Source organism: Narcine bancroftii, chromosome 2 (genome assembly GCF_036971445.1).
Source record: "Narcine bancroftii isolate sNarBan1 chromosome 2, sNarBan1.hap1, whole genome shotgun sequence".
In the NCBI taxonomy this organism is placed as follows: Eukaryota; Metazoa; Chordata; class Chondrichthyes; order Torpediniformes; family Narcinidae; genus Narcine; species Narcine bancroftii.
The window spans coordinates 20,508,198-20,525,863 of record NC_091470.1 but is presented as its reverse complement, the minus strand read 5'-3'; the positions used below and the strand labels follow the sequence as shown (position 1 = coordinate 20,525,863).

Below are 17,666 nucleotides of genomic sequence, written 5' to 3'. Positions count from 1 at the left end.
TAATCAGAGGAGCAATTACTGAAAGTGGGGAGAGAGAGGAAACTAGTGCTGTTGAGTATTGGGATGAATACATGCATGTATGTTGGACATCTGAATTTAATAGCTTATTTGTAAGCCAAGGATGGCCTGTATTTTACAAACAGTCATTCTAAGGAGTTCTATTTCACAGCTCAAAATTTATTTTTATTCCAATTTTAGAAACTGCAGCAATTGTAAGCCACACAGTTACCATTGGCAATAGGATTTGAGCTTGTCTGTTAATAGAGGGAAAGAGAAAACAGATTCTCTCCATAGGCTTGTATCCAACCTTCCCTAATTGTAGATCCTGCCCAATTTTATGCCCTTCAGTCCATCGAGTTTGTGCCAACATTCAACCACCCATTTTTACACCAGCGCATTTTATTTTGACCACCTTCTCATATACTTTTGCCCCCATCCCGCACCCCATTTCTGCCACTCGTCTACACACTAGGTGTAGTTTGCAGTGGTCCATTCACGTTTCAGCCTACTCGTCTTTGGGAGGAAGTCGACAGAGTCATGGGGAGAGCATGCAAACACCATGAGGTCCCCCTTTGCTGGGATGGGGGAGGGGAAATCAGAAGTGACCCAGGGGAATTGGAGCTGTGAGACAGTAGCACTGATAGCTGTGTTGGTTGTGCATTGTACTTTGCTCGCCTCTTGTAGGGAAGCAGAAATCTATTTAACGCTGACCAGTGGTCCCCAAACACGTTGTTGTTGATTAAACTGGTTCAATTCACAAAACTGCTGGGTAAACTCAGCAGGTCACACAGGATTCTTTATGCAGCAAATATCCATAATAAAACATTTCAGGCCTGAGCCCTTTGTCAGGGTATGAACAAAGAGCAGGCAGGCACCCGAATAAAATGGTGGGCCGGGGAAGCACAGGTCCACAGGCTATGGGTGGGAGAGCAGAAGAGAAAAAAGCTGAGAAAAGTGATAGGGGGAGGGGATAGCTCTCTGAATGGAAAAGGAAGGGGGTGGGCAGCTGAAGGAAAGGATGCAGAGGAATGGAAAAGAGAGAGACACAGGAAGGGCCAAATTGAAACTGGAGAAGTCGTTGTTAATGCCATCCAGTTGGAGAGTGCCCCAGTTGGAATATTAGGTGTTGTTCCTCCAGTTTGCAGGTGGCCTCTATCTTTTTTGCAGTGCAGGAGGCCGTGGACATGTCGGCGCGGGAGTGGGGCGTGGAATTGAAATGGTTGGCCACATGGATGCGGACAGAGCAAAGGTGCTCAGTGAAACGATCTCCCAATCTGTGTCGTTTATGTGATATTTGTGCGCATGGAATTTGATACCCCCGGGGATCAAATGGAAGTTGTACAAGCTAGAAATATCCTTTCAGTTAAGGAGTGAAGAATTTTCTTTGGGTTTTAATCTTAACTGGATTCTCTTCAAAAATTGCAGATCCTCAAACATGAATGGCCCAAAAATTGGCCAACGTTTATAAGTGACATAGTGGGAGCCAGCAGGACCAGTGAGTCTCTGTGTCAGAATAACATGGTGATTTTGAAGCTACTCAGCGAAGAGGTGTTCGATTTCTCCAGTGGACAAATGACACAAGTGAAAGCCAAGCATTTAAAGGACAGGTGGGTTCACTGAACTTGTCCTACTTTTCCTGACACACAATGGCTTGAGATGTTGCTGGTGGAAGTTTTGTCGGGGCGAGTGTTGTGCCTCTCAGCCAAGGTCCCAAGCCCTTCTCCAGCAGTTGGTTTGCCTCGTGCAGCCTTTTGTAGTAAATATTAGCAGACCGTTCTATCGTGGGGGCAGCGTACCGGGGGCTGGCGGCAGATCCGACACTTATCTCTGGAGCAAAGGTTGACAATCAGACATGCTACAGTCACCTCCGTGGCGAGGGCTGGTGGCCCAGGTCCAACGCTTTCACCTCCGTAGTAAGTGAAACATGAAAGTCTGCAGCTGCTGTGATTTTGGTAAAGACAAAAGTGCTGGAGATCTCAGCATGTCTCGCAGCCTCCATAGGAGGTAAAGATATATAACCAATATTTTGGGCCTGAGCCCTTTGTCAAGGTATGAGTAAAAAAAAACAGGCACATGCCTGACTATAAAGGTTGAGGGAGGAGGGAAGATGGTCAAGGGAGGAGCATGGACCAACAGCCATGAGGTCATGGGACAGGAGAGGAAAGGTGAGGGTTGATTGGGGGAGGCGGGGTAGTTCTGTGATTCTAGAGCTGGATGAAAGGAGACCAGGATAAGGAGCGAGTGAGCCATCTCCATAGCAAGCCTTGTTCCAGATACATCTTTGAAACCAAACTCATCACCTGCTTGCTGCATAAGGTGAGATTGCTTGGCCATTTGTCACAAACGTGGAATGTAAAACCTACAGGAAATCAGTGGTTTTCAAAGTTTTTCTTTCCATTCACATACCATTTTAAGTAATCCCTATGCCATAGGTGCTCTGTGATCGGTAAGGGAATGCTTAAGATGGTATATGGGTGGAAAGAAAAAGTTTTAAAACCACTGTTTTAATTGTACCTAACGGACATACTCATTATGTGCACGGTTTCATAACTCCAAAGGAAATGGCCCAATGACCAGTTTTCTCATGCAAAATATTTCAATATCAGTTGGACCTAGAGCAGTGGTTCTCAACTTTTTCCCCCACCCACATACCACTTTAAGCAATCCCTTACTAATCACAGAGCACCTATGGCATAGGGATTACTTAAGGTGTATGTGAGTGGAAAGAAAAAGGTTGAAAACCACTGTACTAAATGAAAGGAAGCAGATTCTGGCAAAGCTTTGACAAGGGACTGCCATTTGCCCTTGAACATTTTGCAGGTCCCAGGAAAAGAATGAGGTGAGTGGGTCTGGTTGGAAAAGGGTTGCAAATGTCTGCCATTGCTGTGTTGTTTTAACAAATTGGAGGGGGTGATAGAGATGGGTTTGTGAAGGTGTCCGTAGATCAGTGACCCACTGCCTAATTAGGGACTGATCTTAATCTGTCACATGTATGAGGTCACCACCAGATGTCTCATGACCCAGTGAGCTAACTTTATACCCCTTTTCCCCATAATCTTGCTCCTTCATTTTCCCTTCAACTCATACTTGAATATGATTATGAGTGTTCCCGTGGCTGTCCGAGTGCTAACGGAGAAATGGGGTTTCCTGAACCCTTCGTTCAGCGGCAGGAATCAGTTGGCTTAAAAAAATAATGTATCTGGACAACTGGGGGAAAACTTACCCCATCAGTTACTCATGGTCATTTCCTCATGTGAAGTTGTATTTGATTTTTGTTATCTTTCTTATTTTTGTTCCCACAGTATGTGCAATGAATTCTCTCAAATATTTCAGCTGTGTCAGTTTGTGATGGTGAGTAGATGCTGCCGAATCGGTCAGAAGTGGAATGAAGCCTGGTATGTACAGGTGACTTCGTACAGATATCACCGACAGTGTTTGCTATTGACGTTGGGCAGGCTGTCCAGTTTAAACTTGGCCCTTCTTCAATCTCGCATTTAATTGCTTTGCTTTGTGCAATACTCGGTGTTGGGTCCAGTAATATGATTGCACGTTAAATGTTTGCAGGAGAACTCCCAGAATGCCCCGTTAGTCCATGCAACACTGGAGACTTTGCTGCGATTTCTGAACTGGATCCCTTTAGGTTACATCTTTGAAACCAAACTCATCACCAGCTTGGTGTACAAGGTGAGATTGCTTGGCCTCTTGTCACAAATGTGGAATGTAAAACCTACAGCAGGCCCTTCAGCCCGATGTCAGCCTAAAACACACCACTAGATTAAACTAAATCTGCTGCCTGCACATTATCGAAATCCCCTTCATTCCCTGTATATTCATGCGTTCAGCAAAAAGTCAAGTTTCTTGTCATCTATTGCCCAAGTACAATCCTTAGAAACTGTGTTCTCCGGTCCTTGGTGCAAAACGCACAGACACACATCCAGACATAACACGCATACAATCAATACATATGCAGGAAAAGTATTTCATCTATGGGCAGCATGGTTCGCGTCGTGGTTAGTGCAATGCCTTTACAGCGCCAGCAATTGGGTCCGGACCCAGGCTCAAGTTCTGTGTTGTCTGTGAGGAGTTTCTCCCTGTGTCTGCGTAGGTTTTCTCCTGGGGCTCCCAGTTTCCTCCCACTGTTCAAAATGTGCTGGTGGGGGGGGGGGGGGGTGGGTGGGTTTAGTTTAATAGGGTGTAAATTGGGTGGCATAGACTTGTGGCCCAAAATGGCATGTCTAATTTATTTTTTTTAAACAAAATAAAAATTTTTAAAAATTGTTTTATAAATATGACAGTCTCGGAGGGTGAGTGTGAGCCCTTTGGTCATTCAGCGTTCTCACTGCCTGTGGGAAGAAGCTGTTCCTCAGCCTGGTGGTGCTGACTTAGATATTCCAGTATCCCTTTCCCGATAGGAGCAGCTGAAAGATGCTGTGTGTGGGGTGGAAGGGGTCCTCAATGATTTTGTGCGCCCTTTTCAAAAGCTCAAATAAAAGTTACTTAAACACTGCTGTTGTGTGTGCTTCCAGCACTACTCCAGGCATAGACCACTTTCGGGGGTAGGGGAGAATTGCCCCTCCGTCTCCTTCCTTTTTCAATATTTTTATTGAATTTTATGTAATAGTACATACATAAAGGAATAATGCATAATACTAATAACTGTAATAAAGCAGTCAAGCATAATATGTCAGAGAAAAAAATATTTTTCTTATGTGACCATAGGTAAATTGGAAAAAGGGAAAAGAGAAAAAAAGAACCCATTATAATTAAGCTAAACACCAAACGATTGCTAAGTTGCATGGTAATATAGAAAAAAAACCTGCCAGTAGAAATAAGAAGAAACGTATAATCACAAAGATCCTGATTAAAATTCCCATTAGAGGCCGTGAAAATAGTTCAAAAATGAACCCCAAAGGTTGGGGAAGTTTAAATTCAAGTCACTGATGGAACATCTGATTTTCTCCAAGGTTAAATACAACATCATATCATATAAACCCTTAATTATGAGTGGGCAGGACAGCATCTTCCCATCTGATCACAATAACTCGTCTTGCAATCAGGGAGACATGATGTTGAAATGAAGACCATTTCACAACCCTTTGTCCAACCATCCCCAAACAAGGCCACCAATGGGTTTGGTGCTGGGAGAACATTAATAATTAATGATAAAGTATGAAAAAAACCACTTCCCGAGGGTTGAACAAGGCCAAAAGACGTGAATTAATGATCCATCCTCATTCTTACACCTATCACAAAATGAGCTAATATTAGGGTAAATACTAGCTAATTTAACTTGAGACATTTTAGCCCTAAGCACAATTTTGAATTGTGACAGTGAGTGACGGGCACAAAGAGAAGATGTATTAACCAACTTAAAAATAGAGTTTCCAGAATCACTAGAAATAGAAATATGGAGGTCCTGCACAAATGTTTTAAATTTTATCCACTGAAGCTTGCCTTGATTTCAGCCCAACATCATGTACAATAGCTATTAATCTTTTCTGAGATGGTTGAAGATTGTAAATTGTTTCTATCAAATGAATGGCAGGAATCTGCAAGAAATTTAAAGAATGAGAATAGACAAAGTCCCTAATCTGCAAATATCTAAAAAGAAAAGTGAGAATTTGGTAAAAAGAAAGTTGCTCAAATGAAACATATAATAACATGACATAACAATTACAGCACGGAAACAGGCCATTAGGCCCTTCTAGTCCGCACCGAACCAAACACCCCTTTCTAGTCCCACCTCCCTGCACAATGCCCATAACCCTCCATCTTCTTCTCATCCATATACCTGTCCAACCTTTTCTTAAATAATACAATTGACTCCGCCGCCACTATTTCTCCCGGAAACTCATTCCACACGGCTACCACTCTCTGAGTAAAGAAGTTCCCCCTCATGTTACCGCTAAACCTCTGCCCCTTAATTCTTAACTCATGTCCTCTTGTTTTAATCTTTCCTCCTCTTAACGGAAATAGTCTATCCGCATCCACTCTGTCTATCCCTTTCATAATCTTAAATACTTCTATCAAATCCCCTCTCAACCTTCTACGCTCCAAAGACTAAAGACCTAATCTGTCCAATCTCTCCCTATACTCTAGATGCTTAAACCCAGGTAACATTCTGGTAAACCTTCTCTGCAAGATTATTATCAATAAATAAATCATAAAAACGTTTAATTCTTAATCTGGACCATTTTCATGTTAAGCAGAATCCATCAAAGAAGGTTGACATCTCCTTTAAACATTTTCTCATTCATGTTTAAGCCACCAGTCTTTTACCTAACCTATCATCTGTTTCCAATTATTCATTTTTGGCACTTGTGAGATTCTTAAATACGCCGTGATCTTTAAATGTTCATGGTTGCAGCGAAGTTGGAATTTTTCTTTTGGAAGCTTTCCCAATCTTTGAGGTCCTTACTTTCACCTTTCCATTCTCCCTTACCTAAACATTGGATTAGACGATGGCCTGTCAGAGTAATTAGAAAAAGGGGATAATTACTTTGAGGGGGTTGTATGATAGACCTCCCCAAGAGTTGGTGGGGATTACAAGAACAAATATGTAGGAAGATTGCAGACAGCTGTCGGGATAGCAGGTTGTAATAGTCAGTGATTATGGGTGGGGTGGAATTTATTCAATGCATCCAAGATAATTTCCTCAAATGGTTTTTCTTCTTTGTACTGTAACAGGCTGGAATAAGGATTGACTTTTGGCCTGTTACCTGCTGACTACATACTAAATCTGCACACATGTGGGATTTCAGTACTGAGAATGACACATGGGTGCAAATTGGTTTAGAATCCCTGGCCTCATGCCTCTCCCAGAGCTCCATGTATTCACCTTTTAGTATAAAATGAAAACCACAGCCAATCTAACCCTCGACAGACAACATGTACAACGCGGTTAATATGTTCCAAGCAAGTAGCATGCTATGGAAAATCTCACTGTTCAAAGCATTATTACAATGGACTTTAATGTAATGCATTCCAATTCTACAAAAAGGATATATAAAACTGATATTTATTGGCAATAGATCTTTATTGGCAATAAGTGAACATATTTTAGAAAATATTTGTCTAATGTAGACTTTTTTCATCGTGCATACCTTTATAACAGCAAATATTATTTTGCAATTCTTGAACTCTAATGCTTCTCTCGATGTGAACTTTGCATAGCCTTTTTGCACAGCCTTTAAGAGCCCTTGGATTCTCAGAATGATACAAGCAGAGGCTTTCATTTGAAGTCCACACACCCAATTCCGCCAAATAGAATTGTCAATCGGCTTTTCAAAACTATAGTTCGGTTGAAATTTTTCTTTTTTGGCTTTTTAAAAAAAAAAAGTGCATGATGGCATCTTTTTCCAAAACAATCCGGTTTCGTCAACCTTGAAAATTTGCTCACCTTTCCAGCCTTGTTGGTCAATCACTTCTTTTCGCTTGGACAGAAAGCTCACAGCTGCATCATTCACAGATTCACCGGTAATTTGAATGTTATGGATCCCCTCGTGTTTTTTGCTGAAAAAGTTTCCTCTTCATCTCCGTTTTCTTTTAATGCCCAATAGAGGCTTGGTGCTTTAGCTTGAAATGTCATTTGGCCTAATGGAGTTCTTTTCTGGTTGCAATCTTACATCCAGATCCCTAAAAGGCGTTCCATATTTTTCCATTTCAGAACTTCTATTTCTACAAATCACTTTTGTCACATAAGATGCTGTTACCGTTCCATGTTCTTTAATTTTACTCCCGATCAGTGTACGAACAGATGATTCATTTGTACCTTTGTCTCATGCTATTTTAGCAAATGATTCACCACCGTAATAATTTCCAGGTTCTTTTCCAATATTAGCCATTTACGTTTATTAGGGGTATCCCCTTCACCGCATTTCCTTTTTACGCTTATATTGTTTATTACGGAGCACTTTTATACAACATAATTAGAATACACCTGCATTACAGAGCTGCCACGACTTTCCCACAATACTTACAAGGTAAGCAATAATGATCGAGCCGAGCGTTAAATTATTGCACCTCTGTTGGTGACGCAATACTAATAAAGTTTAACAATTTTTGGTCATTACTTTATTAGAATGATAATATTGCTGTATTAAAATTATAATTCGCGTTATAGCGAAACCTGTGCTATATTTAACAAAAACTGTATGCCTGTACTTGCCTATAACAATCTTGTATGTGCTATCGATCTTGAGCACTAACTAAAACTTGGATGTCTCATCAGAATATGCATCCAATCTCGATTGGGTCCCATTTGGTTTGGGATTTGTGGCCAAGATCCAATCAGAGTTGAGAGTGAATGAGACCCTTTATTGTAGCCATGCCAGTCTTACCAATTATATTCAGAAGTTTCAAGGGCATGTTTGAATGAGTGATTGGAACATTTTGGTGTCTTTTTCTTTGAACCTGATGTTGGTTGTACAGTTTTAGTGGAACAAAACTTTTATGTGCATGCAAGCATTTAATGTTAGGTATTCAGCCAAAGTGCTCTTGAACTGCAGGGCAGATTTGGTAATCTATGTAGTCTACCTTTATTCACAGACAATTGCACTTCATTCCATTCATTTGATTATGTTGGTAATGTGGAAAATAGTTTGTTACATTTTGCCTTTGGGGAACGTGTCATGGGATATGAATGAGACAATCAGAATGTTCTGAGTGGAATGTATAAATGAACAGAGGGGATGAATTTGTATTTGCCTAAAAATACCATGACAATTTTTGTCAACATAGTTTATCTTTTGTTTTATACCAGTGATTCAGCCTCCTTGATTGCAGGAATTGAAGGGTTATCATGCGATGAGTTTTTGACAGCCTGTACTCATTGGAATTTGTGGTGGTGGTGGGAGGGGGGGGGTGGGGGGGGGGATATAATTGAAACATTTTGAATGTTAAAAGGTATGGCAGAGTAGATGTCCAGGACAAGAGGGCACATCTTCGGATTAAAGAGCATCTGCTTAGAACAGAGATGCAGGGGGATTTCTTCAGTCAGAGGGTGGGTAAATCTATGGAATTTGTTGCCACGGGTGGATGTGGAGGTCAGGCCATTGTGTGGATTTAATGCAGAGATTGATAGGTTCTTGGTTATGGGGAGAACGCTGGGCAGTGGGGCTGAGTGGGAAATGGATCAGCTCATGATTAAATGGTGGGGACAAACTCTAATGGGCGGAATAATCTATTTCCGCTTCCATGTCTTATGGTCTTAGCAACACCAGTAATTGGTTGATTTTATTAAAAATGTGTCCCAAGGTGTGGGGCATTTGTCTTTCTGGATTTTAACTGTGACTTATTAGATCTTGGACATTGAATCTGACACTGAGACTGGAGTTTCTGTAGATGGTGTAGAAGTCGAGTTAGGTGATATTGTCCTCAAGGTCCAGTATTCTCTCTGGGTACTAAAGATTATAGATTGACCCACTAACTTCCCTATGAATGTCAGTTAATCTTTTGAGAACTATGGTTAGTATGTTGTTATATGCATTCATTTAACTATTTATGCTTAATTGGGATTTGTGTAGGTTTGGTTGATGGCAGGTGTTCTTGGCGGTGAAATGGGATCAACGGTAGAGCTGATTGGAGATGGACACGAATGTAGTTCACAGCCCTTAGAGTGCAGCCTTCTGCCCTTTAAAGATTTGTATTTCCGTCGTGAATTCCCGAGTAAAATTCCTCATACTTCAGTAATGACCTCCCAATGCTGCACCACCACCACTGGTGGGAAGTCAGAATTGCAGTGGAACATGACTACCTGTATACCTTTCAATGTGCAGTTTGAAACAGAAGAATTTGATGTTCCATGATGTAAAATGTAATATTTTAAAAGTCAATTTTTGCTTTTTAACTTCTGTTTCCCTTTCTCCTAGTTTCTGAATGTGCCCATGTTTCGGAATGTGACGTTGAAGTGTTTGACTGAGATTGCTGGCGTCAATGTCAGTCAATATGATGAGCAGTTTGTCTCGTTGTTTACGTTAACACTCATTCAGCTCAAGCAGGTAAATTGGAATTGGGGGGCATCCTGCATGTTGTGTATAGGACCCCTGTCAGGTGATATCGAAAGAGAACAATTCAGGAAGTGATACCTCGATGTAGCGAAACCCAAGAGTCCACATTGGTATTTGTCTCATTGAGAACCTAGTAGTTCCATTTTGGGCCTCACCTTAACCTGTCTCTAATTGCCCAATGGACCCTTCTCCTGTATTCCTGCACCTGTCTGCGTAAGACCAGTTTTTTATTATTCTAAAATAAATGCATGACAGTGGACAATATCATAGAACAAACAACTTTATGTACAACCGATACAGAACAAAGTTTGCTCTATTTGTTAGTCCCAAGGCAGGTCCTGTGATGATGTGGTTTGATTTGGTTGCATAGATCCTGTACTTAATGATCAATTGACGGTATCTGCCTTGAGATATCACCAATACAAATGTCATTGATCATTTATAAATGAAGTACTGGAAGTACTGAACATACCGCGCTGCATTCTCTCTCTCTCTCTGACCCACTTAACGTGCCGCACTGCATTCTGTCTCTCTCTGACCCACTGAATGTGCCACGCTGCATTCTCTCTCTCTCTGACCCACTGAACGTGCCGCGCCGCATTCTCTCTCTCTCTGACCCACTGAACGTGCCTCTAGCATGTTGTCCGGGATTCCAGCTTTTATTGTTGTTTTTTTGTATCCACTTCAAAAAAAAGTCAGATTGAGGCCTGGATACCAGCTAGACTTCTGACTGATATGGTAACTGGAGATGCCTACGTGTAACTTTGTCCCATTTCCTTTCAGATGCTGCCTGCCAATACAAACATTCGACTGGCTTATGCAAATGGGAAGGATGATGAGCAGAATTTCATCCAGAACCTGAGTCTCTTCTTGTGCACGTTTTTGAAGGAGCACGGGACCCTGGTCGAAAGAACGCTGGAGCTCAGAGAGGCGCTCTTGGATGTAAGTGAGACTGGGGAGGTTGTTGTGTGGTAACTTGCTTTCCTCCATTCTGGTCATGCCTGGTTATACTAACGGCAATAGTATAAATTAACTGAGCAAAATGTTCCAGGAAACAAAAAAAATATAAAGGGTTAGATAAATATTCACAGTTGCAGGCCATGCAAAGACAAAAGGGATGTTTAATCGTGCAGACACTTAATTAATGGTCAGGGTAGGGTGGGAGGTTCAAGTGTGTGATAGCTGTTGGAAGTGATGGACCTCGGACATCTGTACCTTCTGCCTGAAGGTAGCAGCGAGGAGATGGTGAACACATGATGGCATGGTGGTTTTACAGGTGCTGTTAGCCAAGCGATCACACTGGTGTTGAAAGGGTGCAAAATGTATTCACGAGGAGTTACAAGGAGTGACGGAGGTGGACTGTAGACTAGCCCTACTCAACCTTTTTTCAGCTATGGGGGCCCCCCCACCCAAGGACTCTGCTCATTGGGTCCCCTTCCCTGTGAAGCAGTCAAGGTGTGATTTCTGTACTTCTCCCCTCCCGACTAGTTTGTTATGCGAGGTGTAAAGAAAACAAAGTTTTTATGTAAATGTGCTGAGACCCCTGGGTTGGGGGGGAGGGGGTGGACTGTAAAACCCCCGTGAAGAATGGCTGCCTTAGAGGTAAATGGTGGCAGCCTTTCCCCCAGGATGGGGGAGCCTGGAACCAGAGGATTTAAGGTGAGAGGGGAATTATTTGAAAGGTACTTTCCACACAGAGGGTGGTGGGTAAGTGCAGTAAGCTACCAGAGGAATTGGTATAGCTGGCTGTAATGTGGACATTTAAAAGACTTTTGGAGAGGTACATGAATGGGGAACGTTTAGAGGCTCATGAGCCAAATGCAGGCAAAAGGGACTAACTCATATAGGCACATGTTGGGCCAAATGGCTTGTTTTTTTTAATGCTGCTTAATTCTGTGATGGTGTGTTAATACCACAATAATGCTATTTGCTCCATTTATACTGTCTCTGTGTGTATGGCTGGCCTGCTTCCTCGCTGATTAACCCTGTGACCCCCCCCCCCCCCACCAAGAATTCCTTCATTAAGCCGGTTACGCCCAAGTCCATCCTCCAGTATGAACCGTGGAATTGGGCCAGGAACAGGAGTGCACATTCAGTCTTATGGGAATAAAAGCCTGTCATCTGGCAACTTCCAGTCTTTTGAAGATGCTGACAGTGTATCAGGTGTGCACATCTGGTATTGGATGAACGGGTATTTAACCAGGCAGGCCATTCATTTTCCATCATGGGTTGTTTTAGGCTTCGTAAGGTGCAGCAGATTAAGATCCTCCACTTCTGTCCCGTCACATTATGACAGTATTGTGTGCATGAACTCTTTTTTAAAAATCTGGCCAACGTATGCATACATCCATCAGTAAATTAGTAGTAGGAAATGTGTGTACAGAGAATGAATAGTGTGAAGCGATGAAGAATATTTAAAATAACTGCTGATAAGGTTCAAGGTTCCTTTTATTGTCATCTAATAAAAATGGTATGGTATATACTTCAACTTTGGTCGGCCATAAGGCAAAGAGTCACCATGAGCATTGCCTGGTGCCCCTAACAAGGGTGGGCGTGTGCGCAAAGAGAGGGCATATATATATATATATATATATATATATATATATATATATATATAAAACACACACAAATAATCGTCCACTGGCAGGCATCACAAGCTAGTCCCTTGGAAGATAAAATCTACACAGTGTCAATCTTGCCTATGTAACAAGTGTGTCAGTGCAAAAGAGGATGCGTGTGGAGGATGTGAGGAAATGCATTTCACTAATTATGGAAGAATGCTTCAACTTTATTGTGCGTAAGGAATTGAATCCTAACCCAATTTTATTTTTGTCCGTCCTGATAGGGTTTACACTACATGATCCTAATATCGGAAGTGGAGGAGATTGAGATTTTTAAAATTTGCTTGGAGTATTGGAATCATCTAGCAGGAGAGCTATATCGGGAGAATCCCTTCTCCATCAGTGCCTCTCCTGCCCTGGGGAATCCTCACAGTGATGTCCCTCCCAGGCGGCAGATCTACCTGCCGGTGCTATCAAAGGTGAGACAGTTAAAACTGACGGTTGAAGAATATGCTTGTTTTCAAACGTGAATCGTACGTGGTCAGGAGAAGTCTGTTCTTCCCTGTACTCTGCAGATGTGGCGCTGGGCCAAAAGCTTGGAACTCCTTGTCCAATCATTCTGTACCTTTATTTGCCATCTGATTGTACCAATGTAACCCGACAAAACAGCGTTCTCCGGTCCACTGTGCAGAACACGTGGACAGACAACACACATACAGACAAACGATACATATGCCCAGTACATATATTAAAATAAATGTTCCTCATAAATAGTAGAGTTATGGAGAGTTGTTTTCACTGATTCAGCGTTCTCACTGCCCGTGGGAAGAAGCTGGCTCTGATACTCCGACGGGTGCAGCTGGAGGTTGCTGTGTGCAGGGTGGAAGGGGTCCTCCCAGATTTTTGTGTTCATTGAGTGAAACACAAGTTCCGAAACCTCCATGCAAGAGAGGGAGATTTGTGGAAAATCGTTCGTATGAAGAAACATTTGTCTGAAAACAAATCTACAAGAATTCATGAGTTTGAGAACTTTTGAACAGCAGTTTCGATACAAAATATTTGAGACTGAACTTTAAAATCCTCCCCAGAATCATGCCTGAACTGTAATGGTTTGGGTTCACTCACTCACTCACAGACAGACACAGTTACGTTTAAAGTAAGATTTTATATTGTTAATCATAAAAACTATTATTGTTTTGAAGATACCATTATTTTGGTGAATTTCTGTTGCTGCTGGTCTAAGCCATAACACTGCTGCTCATGTGGATTGACCTCTGATCCATTTCTCTTCAGCAATCATACCAGACTGTGATGCAGGCAGCCAGGACACTCTTGATAGAGCTCCTGTAGAAAGTTGACAGAAGTTTAGCATCTCGGCAATTCGTTCCCTTCCCAACAACACCCATGTCTTATCGGTTCATCCAGTGGTTTGTTTCTCTTTTGACTCTCATTACAAATAAACTCCGATCTCCTTGTGGCCTTTATTTTTCCACTTTAGGTGAGGCTTATAATGATTAGTCGAATGGCAAAACCAGAGGAGGTGCTTGTGGTTGAAAATGAACAGGGAGAAGTAGTTCGGGAGTTTATGAAGGACACAGATTCCATCAATTTGTACAAAACTATGAGGGAGACACTTGGTAAGTCTGAGGCTTCCTCTTGTGTTAACAGATTGTGCACAAAATTTATTCTCTCTCGCTCACTCTCTCTCTCACTCTCTCTCTCAGTCTCTCTCACTCTCTCTCTCGCTCTCTCTCTCGCTCTCTCTCTCGCTCTCTCTCTCGCGCTCTCTCTCGCGCTCTCTCTCGCTCGCTCTCTCTCGCTCTCGCGTTCGCTCTCTTTTCTCTCTCTCTCGCTCTCTCTCTCGGTCTCTCGCTCTCTCTCTCGGTCTCTCTCTCGCTCTCTCGCTCGCTCTCGCTCTCTCTCTCTCGCTCTCTCTCTCGCTCTCTCTCTTGCGCTCTCGCGCTCTCTCTCTCGCTCTCTCTCTCGCTCTCTCTCTCGGTCTCGCTCTCGGTCTCGCTCTCGCGCTTTCTCTCGCGCTCGCTCTCACGCGCTCTCGCTCTCTTCTCTCTCTCTCTCGCTCTCTCTCTCGCTCTCTCTCTCGCTCTCTCTCTCGCTCTCTCTCTCGCTCTCTCACTCTCTCTCTCGCTCTCTCTCTCGCGCTCTCTCACGCGCTCTCTCACGCACTCTCTCTCGCTCTCTTTTCTCTCTCTCTCTTTCTCTCCCCCTCCCCCCCCCCTCTCCCTCTCCCTCTCCACCAGTTGTGGGTGACTTGGAGTTGATCATTTTAGATGATCTCCCTTGAGGGTGCTTGTGTAAGTTGATAAAGTATCGAAAGAAATTGACAAGAACTAGAGGACATGGGTTAAGGGTGAAAAATGAGATGTCCAGTGGGAACAGGAGGGGGAGCTTCTACACAGAGTGGTGAGAGTGTGTTACGAGTTGCCAGCTGAAGTGGTGCATGCAGGTTTGATTTTGACATTTAAGAGAAGATTGGATAGGGATATGGATGGGAGGGATATGGTCCGGCTGCAGGTCGGTGGGTTGGGAGGGATACGGTCCGGGTGCAGGTCGGTGGGTTGGGAGGGATACCATCCGGGTGCAGGTCGGTGGGTTGGGAGGGATATGGTCCGGGTGCAGGTCGGTGGGTTGGGAGGGATACCGTCCGGGTGCAGGTCGGTGGGTTGGGAGGGATACCGTCCGGGTGCAGGTCTATGGGTTGGGAGGGATACAGTCCATGTGCAGGTCGGTGGGTTGGGAGGGATACGGTCCGGGTGCAGGTCAGTGGGTTGGAAGGGATATGGTCCAGGTGCAGGTCGGTGGGTTGGGAGGAATACAGTCCTGGTGCAGGTCAGTGGGTTTGGAGGGATGTGGTCCGAGCCAGATGTCCCATTACACAAGTATAACGCGACAATATATTTAAACTTGGGACAAAGTTAGGGTCACTGTAACAAATGAGAGCATTGGCAAGAAATGGAAGATGCACGGTTAGCTAAGGGGCAACAGAGTTAGCGCCATGGTTAGTGCAACGCTACTACAGCGCCAATGACTGGGGAATGAATCTGGCGCTATCTGTAAAGAGTTTGTACATTCTCCCCATGTCTGTGTGGGTTTCTTCCAGGTGCTCCAGTTTCCTCCCGCCCTTCCATACGTTGGGTGGTTGTTGGATATTTGGGTTGGCCGGAATGGTCTGTTTCCATGCAGGATGTCCAAATTGGTAAAAATGTAATGCACAATATCTTTTGATGTAAGTTAATGAGTGTCACAGCAATGGAAGTGTATGGGATGAATCCGAACCTAGAATTTACCATGAGTTCCATGTTTCCGTTACAGTGTACCTCACGCATTTAGACTACGCTGACACTGAATGCATTATGACTGAGAAGCTGCACAACCAAGTGAATGGTACAGAATGGTCATGGAAGAATCTCAACACCCTGTGCTGGGCAATTGGCTCCATCAGTGGTGCAATGCACGAAGAGGACGAGAAGCGTTTCCTTGTCACAGTCATCAAGGTGAGTTTATTGTCATACACAATGTACAATGCACATGTGCACAGAAATTCCTGCTACAGCCGAACGGGTACTTTTGTGGAACGAGACACCACGACCATTTATCATTAAATTATCCCCCGTGTGAAAAGAGGTGGTAAATATAAAAGATAAATATTCACAGTTGCAGTTAGTGCAAGAAAAATGTGCAGGGGGTCGTTTTATGGGCCCAGAGTAGTTGTTGATAGTTGGGGCCGTCAGGGAAAGTTCAAGTGTCTAATAGTGAGTTGGGGAGGCAGTTTTCTTGAACCCGAGCATGCTGGACCTCAGGCTTCTGTACCTCCTATCTGAAGGGAGCAGCGAGAAGAGTTTATGACCAGGGTCTGGGAGGGGTCCATTCTGGTGTTGACACCCTTTTTGTGGCAGTGCCCATATGGGTGTCTTTAATGGTGGGCACCTGTATTCCACTTTGGTACTTTCTGCAGCCTCGTGTGTGGCTGGGAATTGGGATGTTCGTTGCTTCAAAACATTCTCTCTTGTTTCATCCTGAGTCTGGTCTCAGAATGGCCATTCCCTTCCGCACCTCAGAGAGTATTGGAGGTGGTTCGTGTGTGACGTTGTAAATGTGCTCCTGCAACTTCCCAAGCCTGCCTTAACATGACCTCTGCCCTGGAGGATGATGGGGGCAGCAAAGTCAATGTAGCACTCTAAGATGAAAGTGTCAGGACTTGAAACACTTTGTTGTTTTTCATCAATGGGTCAAATTCCTCGAAGACCCTTCTGACCAGCAGAGTCGTATACATAACAAAGATGACAGCAGATCAGGAAGGTAGCTCACTGCTGCCCTCTTGTGGCCGATAGGGAGGGGCATTTAATGCTAGCTTTGTAATGTTCACATTGCAGCAAAGAATTAAAATAAATGTAATCCTCCCTCTTTTATGTTTTCCAAGGGTTATAGCAGCATACAAAGTTACTGGACCAGTAATTCAGAAACATAAGCTTATTACCCACCCTCCTCACTGTCTGTAAGGAGCTTGTACCTTCTCCCTGTGAGTTTGTACGTTCTTTGCGCGGGTTTCCTCCCATGTACGGGATTAGTAGGTGAGTTGGTCACGTGGGTTATTGGGACGACGTGGGTCGGAAGGGCCTGTTACTGTGCTGTTTCTTTCTTCTTTCTTTGGCTTGGCTTCGCGGACGAAGATTTATGGAGGGGTAATTGTCCACGTCAGCTGCAGGCTTAAATCCAATATGACTAAGGATTGTAATAAATATACATCTGTTTCATTTGTGCACTTCAGGAAATGAAATCTGATATCCTAACCCAGTTTTAAAATACTCATTGGGGAGTTTAATAGGATGAGGGAAATCTTATAGAAAGGAATAGGTAAGATTAGTGAGATTGTTACCACTGGTAGGTAAGATTAGAACTAGGTGATTATAGCTGCAAGATTCAGAGGTGAGGAGGAAATGTGTCTCCATAGAGTGACCAATGAACCAATAGAGGCAGCCATATTAAAGGTATTTAAGATTCAGCGATATTTTTAATAGTAGGGCAATTGAGGGTTATGGGGAATAAGTGGAGTGGAGCCGACAGCCAGATCAGTCTTGAT

At 43.4% G+C, this 17,666-nt stretch overlaps 1 protein-coding gene across 4 annotated transcripts in view; it reads left to right on the top strand.

The window, feature by feature from the left end:
• LOC138753258 (exportin-1-like) overlaps nucleotides 1–17,666 on the top strand; it is a 113,695-nt gene that overhangs the window by 58,082 nt on the left and 37,947 nt on the right. For all 4 annotated transcript variants that reach the window (XM_069916053.1, XM_069916052.1, XM_069916054.1 and 1 more), the window contains 8 exons: nucleotides 1,426–1,607; nucleotides 3,303–3,351; nucleotides 3,565–3,684; nucleotides 9,870–9,998; nucleotides 10,791–10,949; nucleotides 12,853–13,047; nucleotides 14,067–14,205; nucleotides 15,899–16,080. In XM_069916053.1, coding sequence (XP_069772154.1) covers nucleotides 1,426–1,607; nucleotides 3,303–3,351; nucleotides 3,565–3,684; nucleotides 9,870–9,998; nucleotides 10,791–10,949; nucleotides 12,853–13,047; nucleotides 14,067–14,205; nucleotides 15,899–16,080 — 1,155 coding nt within the window. The remainder of the gene's footprint in view (nucleotides 1–1,425; nucleotides 1,608–3,302; nucleotides 3,352–3,564; nucleotides 3,685–9,869; nucleotides 9,999–10,790; nucleotides 10,950–12,852; nucleotides 13,048–14,066; nucleotides 14,206–15,898; nucleotides 16,081–17,666) is intronic.